This window comes from Cloeon dipterum, chromosome 3 (assembly GCF_949628265.1).
Source record: "Cloeon dipterum chromosome 3, ieCloDipt1.1, whole genome shotgun sequence".
NCBI classification, from domain to species: domain Eukaryota; kingdom Metazoa; phylum Arthropoda; class Insecta; order Ephemeroptera; family Baetidae; genus Cloeon; species Cloeon dipterum.
Genome location: NC_088788.1, coordinates 36,865,572 through 36,883,282, shown reverse-complemented (window position 1 = coordinate 36,883,282; position 17,711 = coordinate 36,865,572). Strand labels below are relative to the sequence as shown.

The 17,711-nt window shown below is 41.7% G+C and overlaps 1 protein-coding gene across 2 annotated transcripts; it reads right to left on the bottom strand.

Annotated features, from left to right (window-relative positions):
- Positions 1 to 297: 297 nt before the first annotated feature.
- On the bottom strand, positions 298 to 17,374 carry Eaat2 (Excitatory amino acid transporter 2). 2 transcript variants are annotated; one of them, XM_065486576.1, is made up of 12 exons: positions 17,217 to 17,374; positions 11,952 to 12,089; positions 7,927 to 8,052; positions 7,357 to 7,564; positions 7,256 to 7,298; positions 6,678 to 6,805; positions 6,337 to 6,483; positions 5,399 to 5,632; positions 2,941 to 3,135; positions 2,427 to 2,561; positions 2,082 to 2,214; positions 298 to 1,337 (listed from the first exon to the last, which is right to left on the bottom strand). In XM_065486576.1, exons 2-12 carry the CDS (start codon positions 12,070 to 12,072, stop codon positions 1,182 to 1,184), a joined length of 1,626 nt encoding a protein of 541 aa, XP_065342648.1. In that variant the 5' UTR covers positions 12,073 to 12,089; positions 17,217 to 17,374; the 3' UTR covers positions 298 to 1,181. The 2 variants fall into 2 exon arrangements, with proteins under 2 accessions (XP_065342648.1, XP_065342647.1); XM_065486575.1 differs by lacking the exon at positions 17,217 to 17,374 and having other exon boundaries at positions 11,952 to 12,221.
- Between the last annotated feature and the right edge of the window lie 337 nt (positions 17,375 to 17,711).

Below are 17,711 nucleotides of genomic sequence, written 5' to 3'. Positions count from 1 at the left end.
AAAAGTTGCCCCATGACACTTGGGAACTCGTGTGAAAATTTAGAGGTGTTCTTTTTTTGTTTTAGAGAAAATTCGGAAAATTCACTTCAAATTTAATAAATCACGAATTTTTTTAATTTTTAAATTTTATACACTCCAAATCTCAGGTTTCAGCCATCAGAATTTGCAAAAACACCACAGCGTTATATAATCTTCTCAATCTCTCCTGAGCAGCTGAATGGATTTCAGAGGAAACGAATCTCCTATAAATTCTGGAATTCATTTGTTGGTGTAAATAAATAAAACTTATATACGAAATTGTGTGTACATCATATATTATTTTCTGTTTATTCGGTTTTTTTTACAATTAAATGACATGAAATACAGTCACAAATATATATATCATCAAGGTTTAATGTGTTTTAGCCCACTGCTTCTGCTATTAATTAAAATTTAAAGTTCCAAACTGTTTTCTGTTTCCAGGTTTTAAACATTATTTCAAAAATACGCCTCGTGGATTTCAGATCTTTAGAGGCGTGATGAACATTGTAAAGTTTCAAAAACCTTGCCATCTATCAAAATAGTGCTTGCGATAAATGATCATCACAGCATTGCTTTGCTTAAAAATTCCGTGCAGGGATAAAACGTGTGCTTTTTTATTGAGTCTATAACGTAACTACTGAGAAAGAGGACGCGCGTGCGGCGTCAACTATATACTTACCTGGTCGACATCCACTTCGCAACACTACAATTTTTCGATCTTTTCAATTCCAATTAATTTCGGCGAAAGCCTCAAAGAAACGAGGCGTTGCAAAATTGATTATTTCATCTACGATTGGAACGTAAACATCACTACTAATTCAATAAATCGACTATTATATAGTTATGAGTCTAAACTGCATTGGTTTTTAGATGAAAATACCCGTCTAACACGTAAAATTATTTCTTATCGCTCTGAAACATTCATTTTAAAGAAAAAAGTAGTATATTGACCTCAGAGTTTTACCAATAAACAAAATGCTCAAGGTAAGCCCAGCTGCAAATGAATCGTAATCAAAGAAAAGAAAAGAATTTGTTTTTTTTAAACGCTTACAAAATTTTAAATAAACGGAGGTCAAACGAAAAATTGAAATCCACGACACACCCTTTTTTGAAACGCATTCACTCGTGTGGCGATCAGGTACAGTGTCAGGTCAGTCTATCTATTTCTTATGCACGGCTGGCTCCTGTATCCGCACAACTTCCAGCATAGCCGCAGTCTCCGAGGTCTCGCTCCCTTTCAGGTCACTCCGCGTGAGTGGGAGAATGTGCCCATTGCCCGCGTGCCCATTCCCAGTGGCGGAAGCATGCTCTTGCGTCTGTAAATAGCGTAAATAGAATTGCATCAAAGTTTTTGAACTACGATAATATACCGAAAATAGCTTAAAGACCGCCTTTGACGAAGTTTCTGAGCACATCAATCGATTCTTGAGGGTGTCGAATTAGGTAAAGAGATATTTTTTCCGACCGAAAAGTGCAGCGCGACGTGCGAACATTTTCCCCCGCCAAAACAATATGAAGTGCGCATGCGTCAGAGCTGGCTGGATCTGACAAAGGAGTCATTCGTAATGGCGGTCTCTCTGCAAGTGCTCAAACCAGGTCTGACGCATGCGCAGTTCTCGCATTCGTATTGTTTTGGCGGGAAACAACGTTCTACTTGTGTTACGCACGTCGCGCTGCACATTTTGGAGCGAAAAATATCAAATTTACCTAATTCGACCCTCAAGAATCGATTGGTGTGCTCAGAAACTTCGTCAAAGACGGTCTTTAAATTTTTTTGATAAATTCTTTCTAGAAATGACAAACATGACCCACCAAAAATACAAAATTGAGTAAAACTACATTTTTTAAAATTTAAAGAGTGTTAGTTAAAATAACGTGATTTCACAATCTGGAAATTCTTAAGGAACTGGTAACATTGCGAGATATATTTTAAATTTCATAAAATTTGGGATTACAAAATTATTACTAGGCAATGCTGTTAGGAAATTGCTTTTTCGAACTAAAAAGCAATCTCACGCTCTGCGCACAAAGGGGGGAAAATGAGAGAAATTCCAACTGACTTCCTTGTCGCCGATGTTGCGGACAATTGCTCCGTGGGAAGGTGACGAATTGAGCTCCGCACTGGACAAGTGCTCGACCACGGCAGCAGCATAGCAGTCGCCCAGCATGTTGTTGGTTGTGCGAACGCGATCACTGCAACAAATAACTCTTTTTTTCAACAGCCCGCATTCCGAAAGAAGGTCGCGACCACCCTCGAAGCAAGCGTTAAAATAAATCGTTTTTGTTGTGAAATATAATGACACCCATAGGGGTACTAGAACATGGTTTCAATTTACAAGGCGACCCTTGTTGACCATTTTTGTTTTAAATTTATCGATTTTTTTTGTTGTTGTTGCGACACTTACACAAACCAGTCAACGGCAAAAAGCAAAGAGACGTCTTGGACCGGAGCGTCGATGGCCGTCAACACAATCAACATGAGCACAAGCGCCGCGCTCGGAACGCTGGCAGACGCGATACTTGCTGCGGTGGAAGTAAGGCTGCAAAAAAATCAAGTTGAAAATCATTAGACTCAAGACTCAAGTAAACCAGGGTTGGCGAATTTTTTTCGATAATACAAAAGAAAAAAAATCGATATTCCTTTAAAGGACTAGAGATGTCATATTACAAAATTGTTTGTTTTCGACGCTTAAAATTGTGAAAGTAAATTTGCCGTTGGAATTTGTAGAATCGGACGCTGCGTTAGTCGTGAAGCGCTTGATAGCGGCCATTTTGTGACGTCATCAGTGTCATGGCCACTGATGTTTGGTGTAAAAATAGATGCCCACTGAGCAGTGATGACGTCACAATATGGCCGCTCTCTTTGTTCAAGCGCAGCGGCCGATTGCAAAAATTGCAACGCCTCTGTGGTGTACTCACGCAATGGTAACGTATTCCCCCATGCCGAGCGGAATCTCATTGATCTGGGCTATGAAGACTGAGGCGATGCTGACGAACAGGGCCGTGCCGTCCATATTAACAGTGGCGCCGATGGGCAACACAAACCGAGACACCCTCGAGTCCACTTTCACTTTCTGGTCCATGCATCTGAAGGTGACGGGAAGAGCCGCGGCCCTACGCATGCATCACATTAGTCTGGCCGAGTTCTGACAGCAGGCGGGCGGGCATTAAAATTAAACAAAACGCGCGCTCTCGAAGTCCTTCGATTCGGTTTGCCGTCCCAGTAATTCGACACAATTCGACGCAACTTAGTGGCTGAAAAGAAGAGAGAGTGTGCTGTGCGTTTGTGTGTGTGAGTGTGTGTGTGCAGACAAAAGTGGTCCATTCACAAGCGGCTGAAAAGTCAGTCGAAGAGAGCAGCCCAGCTCGTTTTCCAATTGTGCTGCCCGGCGGGACGAGACTGCTTACTTCCTCCGCGTGTTCTATTGTGAAGCTGAATGAAAGGCGACATTTGCAACTCACATCACGCGCTCTCAATGGCTTTCATGAATAAGGCAGATGATTCAATGAAATATATATATGCAAAGTGCGCATCAAGAACGTTTATTTGTTCTTTGTCGCTTCCCTCAAATTGTTAAACGTGCTTACTTTTTTATCTTTTTCTTTTGACATATGTTCCCCCCAAAAACCAAATTATCTTTTAACTAATAATGAGCACGGCCTGCGCGTTTAGTTTCTTCAAATATTTTCTGAAAACCGGTAGTTTTATCAGGATTCAGCTCAAAAGGCTTAAAATTTTACGATTTTTCCGCGCTTCGCCACACTTGTCACGCCCCATTTTTAAAATTATCAGAAAAACGTCCAATTTAACTATTTTCCTGTGCTTCATGACATTGTGCCCCACCATCTTATTTCATTTCCCGGGAATCCACGCCCCCATTTCTAATTCCCCGCTAATTTACGCCCTTTTCCAGTGCGGTCACCGCTCATAGAGAATCCGGTAACTTTTTTCTTCAAAATCCAACGTTGAATTGAACTAAAATAAGTCATTTTACTAACCATTTTTTCACTTATAGGCAAAATAAATTAAATCTTTAACGGTTCTACTTGCAAAGATTAATTTAGTTTTAATGGCCAAATAAACCTTTTCGATCCTGCATAAAGAAAAAACTAAAACACGCTGCCGAAAAAATGATCAAGGATGGATATGGATAGAAATGCTGGTTTTGCTGACCATTCCTTCGTACTTACCCATCGAGGCGATCAACAAAACCCTTTGTCTTTGGTTGACACACGCTAGCTTTTGTCGGCGGCACTTTCTTGTTGGGAGCACGCGCTTGCTTCTCGCACAAATCTCCGTTAAAATATTATTTACAAAAATTCAACAAAACGCGGTATGTGAATAGAATCACGCTGTAATTAAACCAGAGGAGAGAGAGAGAGAGAGAAAAAAAAGAGAGAGAAAAGTATACAACTCGGCATTAAAAAGCAGCCAACTCAAAATAAAGGGAGAAAATTTGAATGAAATTTAAATGTGCAAGAGGGAGAAAGAATTCTGCAGAGATTCTGTGCAAAAATTCTTTTGAGCATGTGTTGCTAAAAACGGAAAAAATGAAGAGATGAGAATGGATAAATATATCTGCAGAAGTGAATAAATATGAGAGCCGCGGTCAACTCTTCATCTTGGCGGATTTTGAAACAAGGCTAAAAATGAATGCTAATTCTGGGAATAAACGCAGCTTCACTTCAACAGCGATTGCAATGAAGAGAAATGAAATGCATGCACAGAGGACAATGAACAATTTTAACCAAATAAGAACAAGAGACAAAAAGCGCGGATGCAAACTTTCTCGTTCCTAACAATTTGTCTCTTTCAGGTTGAGTGCCAAAAGTACGCATCGGCGCGCGCGCGAGCGAGGCAACGGCAAAAACAATTTTGAAGCTCGTACTTTGGACAGTCAAAAATAAAGCAGATATTGCAATCTGCTGGTAACGCAAGGAGACCGAATTAAATGGGGGCGAGTGTTTCCTCCCGGCCGCGAGGTGTCAGGATGGGATTGAAAGGTGCGAAAATGTCTCCTCGCTTTACCTTCCTCAGCCCGGCAGATACGGAGTCATCAGGTCGGCTCGGCATGATTGAATCAGCCATGTTGTTTTTTTCAATTTAAAAAACATTCAGATATAATTTTCCAAGAATAATTCTCAACCACTCCATCAAGGGACATGTTCAGGTTTGTTTTTGTTGTTGTTCAATAAATAATTGAAATCGGCTTGATGGTGCGGTGTAAAAATTTGGTTTCTCTGATTGAGTCAGGCCGTCGACAGCAGAATCCTAAGTATCTCCCAGCACTGCATACCTCATCAATACATATTTTTGTGTGGGGGTGGAGGCAGGGAGAAGGTGAGGGTGGCCGGTGGAGAAAGGGCCCGCACTCACGTTGAAGCGGTGGCAAATGCCGTCAGAGTGGCTTGGATCAGGCCACAGTAGAATTTGAACGGGTTGCGCCGCACGATGGCCAGGTAGATGAGCTGCATGAACACCAGCTGGTACAACAGCACCCCCAGCACCACCGTGAAGATGAACCAGCCCAGCTGCACCGTCACCAGGCCCAAGTTCTCCACGCTCAGGATTTTGCCCGCGATCACGCTGCTCACTCCGATCGGGGTCAACCTGAGTCAAAAATTCCATTCAGTCAAGGCGAAACCGTGCGTGTTAATTTTAACTAAAAATTTCCGCCCCACGCCAGGGATGAGTAGGGCGACTCACACCCGACCATGACCTCAGATAGTCATTATTGTAATTGTTTTACACTAAAATTTGGGTCAAATCCGCCTCAAAATCTGCACAAAAATGCTCTGTTGAAATAATGATCAACTTTCAAGGTTGCCTTAGATTTTCTCAAAAAGTACCACATTAAACCATATTTTGTGACCTTGATCTTTGACATACTAAGTTGATCACCAAGGCAACTGGTTTAGCGTCTATTTTAGAACATTTTTCTCATAAATGTTTTTAATGTACTTCCATCCAGGAAAAAGTTATGATATTGTTTGAAAAAATCGCCTTTTCAAAATTTGAGCCCCCCTGCAAAATAAGTAATTTGAGGAATTGAATTAATGCAGTTTTCCCGAAAATCAGGGTGAAATCTGGAGAAACGGACCTCTCGGGGCGTTCTCGAAAATGAGAATATCTTGAGTTTTAATAATTCTAGTAATTCTAGAACATTAAACTTTGTGCCAAAAGATGCGCCCATTTAGACAGCCTACAAACCGATATTTTCAAAATTTTCAAGTACGCTGAGAGGCCCGATTTTCTAAAAAAATGATTAAATTTTAATGTTGACATATAAAACAGCGTTTGTTTATTTGACTTACCACATGACACCGGTGACCATCTTCATGATAACTTCATCGACGGCGGAGAAAAACTCAACAACCACTCTAGCTTTGCGTCCGAGTGTCCCGAGCACGGTGCCAAACACCAGGCAGAAGAAAATGATGCCCAGGGTGTTGGTTCCCTCCCTGCAATAAAAACGAGATGCACTTTTAAGCCTGCCAAGGTTTTCGCTTATTGACGATTGTTTGTCAATGTTCAATGTGACCTCGAGCGCGGGGGAAGTGCAATTGAAGGCGTAAGGCTTCTAGCACACGAAGCAAAACAAACTGGGCAAAAGTGGCGCAATTATTTTAGCGTCACCGGAATAAAACCAAATTACCTGTATTGAATATCCCTGACCATGCGAATGTTTGCTTTCAGGACATCGATATCTACTGACGCAATTGCAGTGTCGTTCTCCGTGCCGTTGCGGACGTACACTTGACGTGGGACGTAGACAGTGTGAGCCTGAAATATTTGTTTCTCGTTAAAACTCTCTAATTGGATTATTTTCAAGTAAGGCGCGTGACGAGCTGACTTTTTTTATTAAAGAACGACGGCCGCTCATAAATTTTCTCTGATTCAAAAGAAGTTGGCAAAGGCTCTCCAACAGCGTTTTAGAATATCTCATAGCACTCCTGTCCGAGCGCCATTAGCGATTCAAGAACAAGGAAAGCTACAGAGCCTTCCATTCCGCGCTTGACGAAATTAGACGAAAAATATCTCAAAATATTCTGCGTGGATGCTTAGGATATGAAAAAAATTTACAAATGCCAACAACTACGTGACGCCAGGCGAGTGGGTCAATTTTGAAAAATGGCCAGACTCATATTTGCGTCACTGCTCTGGCGGCGTGCTCGACTTTTCGAGGGTGTGTCTCGCGCGACGAGAGCAAACAAAAAAATGTAACTTTTTTACCTGTTGAAATGCTGCTTGGAACAAGTTGTCAGGGAAAATGTTTCTGTAAAAAGAAGCAATTTTATCGATTTGATTGCAACTCGTGTTGGTGATTTCGGTACCTGCCGAGATCGAGAAAGCCGTCGAGAATGTTGACCTCTCGGTGCTCAGTGCCGGCGCCCAAAATTCTCTTTGTTTCGGGGTCGCCGGGGTGCATGATGAGGGCGAGGGCAACGCCGAGGGCGGCGTTGAACAGCGACGTCAGCAGAAAGTAAACCATTGTGCGGATAGCGAGCCGGCCGTTCATCTTGGCGTTCAAACTTGCAGCCCCTGCGTGCACACACACACACACACACAATTCCAATTAGTAAAGTGCAGAGATCACTTTTCTCGCTCAATTTGAAATCTGGCCCGCCCGGCTTGAATCGAGCGCTACTTTTAAACCAGCTGGCGAAACAATTTTAAAGCTTTTACACCGCGCATTCATTGTAACTTAACTTTATTTCGCTTTGTCTTGATCGCCGGCTGCTCGAAATAAAACGCCACAAAGTTCGTTCAACTCTGCTGCCTATTTCAGGGCTGCATGGAATATTTTTCGTCGAGATGTATTTTTTGATTTATTTTTAGCTGCCGACTGTGGTCCACTACGCGAAGCTCAAAAATATCCCGACCGACGCCGTAACTTTCTTTACCTGCGATCAAACTGGCGATCACGAGTGGAAGAATCATCAGTTTGAGCAGTCGCATGAACAGCTCCCCGGGGTACGACACCAGCAGAATCGCATCTGGCGACAAATGCAGCGGCCGCAGCCCCACTCCTGAAACACATAATTATTTTATTTTCATTTTGAGAGAAAATCACGGACGGTGTCAATCAAGATAACCTAACCAAATTCACACCATCGATCAGACATTTTTGGGGGTTATGAGAATGCAATATTTAATTTTTATTGGTGAAGGTGTGCGTTGAACTCCTCTCGTCAAGCCCGATCGAATGAACACCATCGGTCAAGGTCAAAGGTCACGAAGCCTCATTTTTCGTAAATTTCCGGGTGTTATGTATTTAAATTTGAAAACCAGCGGCATACTTTAGAAATCCGGAACGCCCCTAAAAAGTGGTCTCAGGGTACGTAAGAACTTGTGTAAAAATTTCGAGATGGTATTCGGCTTCGATTTCAAGAAATTCGATTTTTTTTATTTCAAAACTACGATTTTTTTAATTTTTTCAAATGTTGTGAGCGCCAAATCTAGGGTTGTAAGGGACAGAAATGCAAAAACTGCACACCGTTCAACTTGGCTTAACTCTCACTGGTGAGCTGAATAGTTTTTAGGGTGCTCACCCTTCATCAACCAACCTCTATTGGCCATAATTCCATCCCCTAAGTCGAAAAAGAATATTTTTTGTTTCCTGTGCAATTGTTTAAAAAGAAGACAATTTTTACGAACTCGTTCTGCAGAAATAATCGATTTAATAAAGCAAAATTAAATAAACCTTCAAAAACCGTATTTTCACGAATTGACAGTCCTTGGCGTAATTAGAATAATTGCTTTTCTACTTTCGAATATGAGCTAGGCCGTCCATTCTAATTGTACCTTGTTGTTTTCAAGTCTAAATTTAAAGATCGGCACGCACGAGTGTGCCAATTGAATCATATTTTGACGGAGCGTGTAATTCGCTACTCTGGCTCACAGGTAAATATGGGTCAACAAATAACTTTGGCGCTGATCCCACAGAGAAACGCGTTGTTGTGGTAAATAACGTCAGCAAAGCACTTTCAATGACGATGCAAGTGCATGGTGGAATTTTCCGCCGACAAATCCCGGCGCAATTCACGGAAATCGATTTCCAGCGCGTTGTTGAAGGGATTGAGTTCCCTTCTCGGTGCAGCGTGTAAGTTTGTACGTCAGTTTGTATTTGCCCTAGCAGTCGCAGTAACGCAGCAAGGCGTAGAAAAGCCTTTTAAATCTCGCAGGGTACGTCCTTGGCGTGCAGCCTTGTTTGCTCGTTAACTCGCTCGCTTTTGCGGGGGTGGTTCTTTTACATTGCTTTCCAATAGCCGCCGCGTACTTAATGTTGGTGATTTTATTATAAAGAGCCAGCCAATTTGCTCAGACTACATCGTATTTTCCTTTTCTGCTTTGACGACGGCTGAGATTGCATTTTTTCACAACAGGTCTTCTGTAGAGATAAAATGGAAAAGTTTGATCAACAATGAGCTGAAAGGACGACGATCGAGTTGTTGAGAGAACGAGATGAAGTTATACACATATTATATGCACTCGATTTGCCCACGAGCGAATCTAGCGTGTTTGTTCATCCTAGCCATAATTTGATATCCGCAAATTGCATGCTTGTCAATTTGCTATTCATTTGAATTCTATTCACAAGGGGAACGAAAATTGTGTTTATTTTCGCTGCTGGGAGTGGTTTTGATATGGTCTACAATTTATCAAATTATCGCGCACATCGATTTTCTGATTTTGGGTCTTATAGGGGTGACATAATAATCCAAGTACCTTCCCCGGAAAATTACTACCTAATTAGATCGACAACTTTTATATTCCCTTGAAATTATTTTAATTTTGTTTTTTATTGAATGCCCAAAATTACGTCATCTTAGGTAAAGAAAAAAGTGTCGGCCCAAGTGTGTCATATGCCTAGAAATTTTGATATAAATAATAAAAAAAAGCTTAATTATGCCCTTTAATGGAATAAATTGAGCCACTGCCCAGGTCTCAATGACAGCGAGGAAAAAATCGATAAATCGTTAATTTTGTTTGGCACATGTTGCCATGAATAAAAATATCACGTTGAATGGAGGAAAAGCCGAGCTTAATTCAAAGAAAGAGCGAGAAAATGTGTCACTGTCGTGGGGAATAAGCCCCGCTAATCCGCCCACTCAAAACGCACGCGGCCACAAGCCGGCAAATTAATGAGGCACGTGTGCAAATTTGACTTGAACCCAAGCTGCTTAGGTGAGTAAATGCGCAGCGCCGGCCAAACAAGACGCAAAGATGTGCGTGTTGATGCGCAAATTAAACGCCGCGCGGCCGCACCAAAAGAAAAGGCCAATTAGACCGATCCAAGCGAGCGAGCGAGAAAAAAGCAGTCTAAATGAGAAGACTCTGCCAAAAGGGAAAAAATGTAGATTGATCAGCTAAAAATCGCGGTAAATATTCCGCGAGTCCGCGAGCAGACTGGACAGCAGCCAAAGTGCATTGAGGCGCAACGGCCAGACTAGTTGCAGATTTGAAAAACGAGCTACAGGCACAGAGGATGCATGTTCTTATATAATGGAAAACTAAATCGAGCCCGACCAGTGCGACTCGGCTATTTTGGCATTGCATTCAATCAGCGGTTGATATTCCAAATAAGAGACACAACTTGATTTTTTTTGTGGAAAATTTCAAAAAGCAATAATCATTTACTTATTAAACACTATCATGATGTGTACAACGAAGTAAATACTACACTTTGTCATTTTATTTAGCTGGGCATTTTCCAGCTTGTGTCAGACTCATCTTGTTTTTATCACAACTAAGAAAATGGTAAAAGTCTATACTCTCATCACAAAGTTTACACACACAAGTAGGTAGAGTTTCCCTATGAAATTTTGTTACATTACATAGCAAAAAGTGGAAGCCGTGACAGGCATGGCGTGATATCGTATGTCTATTCGCATAACACGCGTCTTTCCACCTCTGGTCGACCAAAAAGCAATCAAATTCTATTTTTAAAGCCGCGAAATCCATCTCAAAGATTTTTTTATATTTCTGCACCTTTTCGTCCGAAAAAATCTGGTGTTTTTTCGCTTCAATTCTAGCGTTCAATTTTCCAAAAAATAGCGTTAACATCCACGCCTTAAAAAATTTTTCAAAAAGAATTTCAAACTGCCAAAATTTCTTGAAAAGTGGTCGGATTGAACAAAACTTGTCAAATTTGGAATTTAGTCAGCTAGAAGAATCGAATGATACATTATTTTCATACTTTTGGAGAAAATCTATGGATTTTTTCCTGAAATTTCCAACAGAAATGTAGCAGCTTGAGCTAGAGTTTAATTTTTTCTAAGTTAGTATTCATAAACTCAAGCTTTTTTCTTCTTGGTGAATTTCAATCCCCTTTTCTAACGGTTTTACCGGGAAATTGGGCAGAGGCGTAATTAATTATATAAAAATGCTGCATTCTCAGAGGGTGTATTTTGCTGCGTTTCGCTTGGCGAAAAGTAGGGCTCTTGTATAATGTTTTCCGCTTTCTCATTAGGCGCAGAAGGTCGGCCCGTGCACAAGCCAACAAAAGAGAAGCCGTATAATAATGGCAGGGCCCAGGCTTTACTTTTCTTTTTTTCCGAGCGCTGGAAAATCCTTTCGTTGCTGTTTGATCCGCGCGAAGACGGAGCGACGTGTACTGATGTGTGCTTATTATGTGTGCCAAAGGGGCCTTCCACCCACCACCCCCTACCCCGTACCAATTGATTTTACCACAAGAACTAGTCGTCAACCGAAATATTTTAATATTTATTTATTTTTCAGTTATGCCTGTATAAAATAAAATAAATCCGGAGCATCCAAATTTAAATTATAATTTCACAGCCCTAATCCCGAATTAAAAGAAACTACCCCCCACTGCTTGCGTTGTTTCAAATTTTCCTGAGCTTATTTAGACAAAAAAAAAATCATTTTTAACCGAAGAAAAGAATAAAAAAGAATTTGGACTGACCTAAGACGACGCCGAAGAAGACGCCGGAGACGGTGACCAGGAGGAGCAGGTTTTTCTTGAGCCAGCGCTTGATCTGGCGGAGCTTGCTGCAGCTGGCCGCCGCCGCCGTAGGGTCACCCATGGTTGAGAGCAGGAAATCTGAAAAGCGATTCGGACGCTCCATGTGAGTTGCGTGTTTGCTTTTGTTGTGGGGGTACGAAACGAGAGGAGCACTCGAAAGGGCAGCAGCACTCTCACGAGGCGAAGTGACGAGCTGTGCAGAAATACACGAGTGGAGCGCAGCGGCAGGGTTGCTGCTGCGGCCGGCGTGGCGACAACGCCGCCGCAGCCTCACCATTCACGCCGGCGCATCACCGTGCATCATTGATTTACCAATGCTCGCTGCACGTTACACGTTACGTCAACCGAGATAAATTGCTGCTCCGCACCCGCAGGAGAAATGCATCAACAGTTTTGATCTAAAATTCTAACTCGGTAATAGGAGGAAAAATTTATTTTAAATTTAAATTGCCCTTCTTGAAATTTTATTTTTGGGAATCTGCTCATTGTCAGCGAGATGAATCAATTGATGGGTCACTTTTGCACAAATCGTGATTTTGCCAAATATTTTGGGTTGATTTTCAACAGTTGCGTAAGCCCGTAGGGTTCGAAGCCGCCAACAGATGGTGCCACCGTAAACTTAAGTAAACAATTCAATTTTAAGGAACTTCCGCAGCGATTTCAGACTCAATCCTGTTATTGTTCATTCTTCACTTAATAATTTTTTCTTTTGACGTGCTGAAAACCAAAATCAGTTCAGCCATTCACCGTAGAATCGTCGGAAAAGATTTTTTAATTAAAAATTGTTTTTCTCGATTCTACGACGATTGGATTGACTGATTTTTGTTTTCAGCATGTCGAAAGAAAACATATAAAGTGAAGAATGCACAGTAGCAGAGTTGATATCGCAGTGCAGGTGCCAATAAAAAAAATCGAAAGTGTACGATGGCGCCATCTGTTTGTAGCTTCGAACACTAAGGGCTTACGCAACTTGTGCATTAATTACAGTACTTTGTACGACAATGGTTCGTAACTATCTGTATAAAAACGAATTTTCCCTCTCATCATTTTCAATTTAATTAATTAATTAATCTGGTTGCACTCTTTTAGCATTGAATTTGGGCTGTAATTGAGCATTGTGTGGCATGACGAGCTAAAGCTGCGCTATGATATAGCAAGAAGATAAGTGTGCATGGCTTCTCCGCTCAGGCACCAAAGGGGACACTCGTCAGTTATTGAACCAGCGCGGGGGTGAGCGCGATAACGATCCAGACATGTCAACAGCTCTTGCAAATTCGCTCTTGAGAACATAGTGGCCACAAATGACACGTCCGGCGCTCCAGAAAATCGGTTTTACTCAATGAACTCGACGCGTACTTTTTTTTAAAGCAATTCCTCTCGAATGAAACCTGCACATAATTAATTTTTAATCCTAATCTGTGCGTCCAGCAAGCAAACTCGTTTTTTGTTAATGAGAGCAGTGTTTATACAGTGCTTATCAGACAACATTAGCCACACCTGTTACAAGAGGCAATATCGGACTTTCCAATAATGTTGCGCGCTTGGCAAATCCGAAAATTATCGGACTCTCCGCGTGATTACATCAAGTGCCACACGTTTTGTTTGTTTTTCTTAATCCCGCGGTTGCTTTTTGTAACAACCTTTGGCGACTCAATCAGAATTAAGAGTGGATTATTTGCCAATTTTGCAGCACCTGATTGGAAATTTCGATAGCGTGCGTGATAACGGGGAAATTTCGCACTTACATGCATGCAATCTTGTAATCAACTGATGGCGCCACGCATGGCCTACAAATTATAGCTGATTATTCAAACGTTTCAAATAATTTTTGTGCATTTTATTCTCATTGATCCGAAAAAATTTATTTAATTTAACGAAAAATTTATATTTTTACTTTTTACCATCATATTTACACTGTCAAACATGCCAACAAGGGTTGAAAAAATTTTCTAATTAGAATTATGATTAATAATATCTTTATTGTCTTTTGGTGATGTCATACATTAGATATGGTTACATTTCTAATTATAATTCAGCTGTGGTTATGAGTGCTATAGATGAAAAATCTTTTCAAATTCGGAAATCTCATGAATTTGCATATTTTTCTGTGCCCAATTTCCCGGAAATGCGATTGAAAATTTGATTAAAAAGGCAAAATTTGAAATGGACAGAATGAAACTTGATTTTATGACAACTATGACTTGAAAAAAATTTAAAAAAAATCGGCATTAGATTTTCCCTGCGCACTTTTCTGTCAGAAATCCTTTACAAAAGATTGTAGCATGCATTCGATTCATCTCGTTGCGAGTAGATTCCAAAAACTGGAGAGCCAAATGGCATTGAGAATGAGAAACGGCGTAGGAAGCCAGTGAAATGCATCCTTCCATCGCAGGATTAAAGTTGTGCGCGGGAAATTAATTGCAGGCCTGCGTTACTAGACCTTGTGGGAATGCGCGCGACGTGCACGCGGGGCCAGCCCTGTTTCGCCAATCCATCACGGCGCCGCTGAAAAGCTAATTTCGGTATGAGTGTCACGCCGAAATTGTCGTCATTTCAAGACATGCTCGGCAGACACACTCTTGGCCGCGACAAACCAATCTCTATCGGCTGCATGACCGATTTGCAGCCGAATCGCTCTCGTTGCCTCACGCGATTTCACACCCCTGAGCAACCGCGAGAAGAAGCAACTGCGCGCCTTACCAGACCGCATTACATCATCAGGTGCAATTATTCATTTAATGCCAAAATTATAAGATTGGAAAATATTTAAAATCTACCCCAGAGCACTCTTCTGTCATAAATTTGAGGAGGAAATTTGCAAAAGTAATAAAAATCGTATGTCATTCATGAGTTCATTCCAAAGAAGTGAAGTTTTCTTTTTAAGACCGTCATTGACGAAGTTTCTGAGCACACCAATCGATTCTTGAGGGTCGAATTAGGTAAAGTGGATAATTTTTCGACCACAAGGTCCAGCGCGACGTATGAACTTTTTTTCCCGCCAAAACAATATGAATGCGAGAAGTGCGCATGCGTCAGAGCTGGCTGGATGTCCCTCTGCAAGTGCTCAAACCGAAGCTCTGACGCATGCGCACTTCTCGCATTCATATTGTTATGGCGGTGGGAAAAAAATTCTGCTTATGTGCTATATACGCCGCACGTCGCGCTCGACATTTTGGTCAGAAAAAATATCCACTCTATCTAATTTGACCCTCAAGAATCGATTGGTGTGCTCAGAAACTTCATCAAAGACGGTCTTTAAAAAAATTAAAGCAGAATTAATTCAATAAAAATTTTTAACAATCACAACTGAATGATTTTTTTGCTGTTTCACTTAAATTTTCAAACGCATCGCCACTTTCTCCGGAGAGATCAGTCGCTATTTTTAAATTTTAAGTATTTGTGTGTGTGTGTGAGCAAAGAAGGAAAATGCTCTGGTTAAACTCGTTATCCATCCAGCCTAGACGACGTCAATTTGAAAAAGGGACAGTTTTATTTTTTCAGTCATTTGTCAGCGGCTTTAAAATTGTCGTCTGCACCTGTCATGCAGCACTGCTTTTCTCGTAGACAAAACATGCTAGGCTTACTTAGTTAGAGCGGAAAGATCAATTAAGGGGGATGCAACCCTTGGCCGAGGAGGCGAGGAGCGCGCGTCGCGGCTGGCTGCAATGTCAAGTTTAGCTGCTTGCGCAATCCCGCGAGTGTATACACACGTTCGTGCCCGACCTCGCGTCACATTACCCTTAATAATAAATGATCCAAGTGTCTGTGTCAGCTGGGCCCGAGGAATGCTCGCTTGCTGGTTGCGAGAGTGACGCTGCGTGTTGTTAAAATTAAATCGCGCCGCTTCTGCTGCTGTCGGAAGAATTATATCGGTCGAGGCGGCACTCACACACACACACACACACACACGTGGTGGCCAGAGCACAGCACCCCGAATAAGCCGCCAAACGCCGAAAGAAAAATGACGCCAACGCATCAGCCGCGAGCACACACCCCCCGTTCCGTTAAAACAGATTTCCACGTGAATGGATGAACCCCGTTTGTTTCTCTGCGTGGAATTCGACGCATTGGTTAATTTTAGACCCGTTCCCAATGCTGCTGTAAACAGTGCGGATTGACGTTCCACTCTCAAAGTTGTGTGTCGCCAGCAGAGAGATTATGTGACTGCTTTATACAACATTGTGGCAACATCGAGGGCAAAACGCAGCTTACGTGAGGATTATTTAATCTTAGACCATGCAACAGTTTGCATTAGAAGGTCCTTGATCCAAAGGGCACGACTGCCACGATTTTCATTTTGAAAGTTTTTACTAAAAAACTCGGAGACAAAAATTAAGCGCAACATAAAGTTTTGTAAAAAATGTCTGAATTGGCTATAGAATTTTAAAATTAAGTTTTTATATATATATATATATATATATATATATATATATATATATATATTTCACTTTAGGGAGCTTTTCTTTAAAAGAGCACAGCAGAATGTAAAAATTGTAAATTTTGAAATTTGCTTCTGCAAAAACATCTGAAAATCAAATTGCCATTGAAATTTTTGGAATCGACCACCGCGTGAGTCGTCAAGCGCTGAACAAAGAGAGCGGCCATATCGTGACGTCATCAGTGTCATGGCCGCCAATGTTCAAGATTCGCCATGATAAATTTTTCTACCTATAAAGGTACTTTAAAGTAGAGCTTTACAGGTCAAGAATTACGGACATTTTGCATTGTGGACTACAGTGAACAGTTCGTTGAGTTTGTGTTTATCTCTAAAATTAGGACCGAGGAACAGTGTAATTTCATTATCGATTTTTTCGCTTGATTGGTGAGCGAATTTTGAGGGTACAATCTCGAAATTGTGAAATAATTTGTAGTTTAACAGTAGGGAGCCAATTTCCTAAAAAATTAAAACGGCAACTTGGGATTTTTTTAAATTTTAAATTGAATTTAAAAAAGAATATAACGGATTTTTACTTTAAGCACTTGATCCCTTGAGTCTGTTATTAGTTTAAATCAGGAAAAAATTACGAAATATTCTGCGCGTGAGAGAAAAGAAAAAACCGTATCTCTTCTTTAGGGAGCCGAATGAAGAGGCTCTTCTCCAAGAACAAAGTGGAAGTGAGTGTGTGTGTGTCAACAAAGCGGTGAGTGGCTCTGTCGCTCCGTGTTTGCGTACGAAATGTGTTTGTTTCCAATTGTTGGTGTTACCTGGGCGGCGAGAGGAAATACGCTGGGGGAGTCGTGGTGGTTGACAGTCGGCGTGCGCGGGGCAGCGGCAGGCGCGAGTGATCCAAGCGCAAAGATGAACCGCAACTGGTCTATTGACGAGAGCGAGAGCCGAACAGGCCGCCGCACTTCTATAAACTCTGCTTCTCGGCTGACGCGCTAATTTAGGAGTATGCGACGCGCGCCCTATGCTAAGCTGGCACTCTTTCTTTCTTTATATACACTTGTCTTGGCACAATCTGCGTGGCGTGCGGGCCTTTTCAATAATACTCACGCGCGCGCGGTCACCGGGCACAATGCGATGCGCGCGAACCGATGATAATTGCTTCCCTCTCAGCGGTTTCCGTCCGAGATTAGTGCGCGCCAAAGCAATCCACCAACTGGCCCTCGCCACTCGCCGCCAGCGCGTCTTAATCCGCGCGCTTTGTTATCTCTTGCATCATCTGTCAATTCTAGATAAAATTTATTTAGACAATT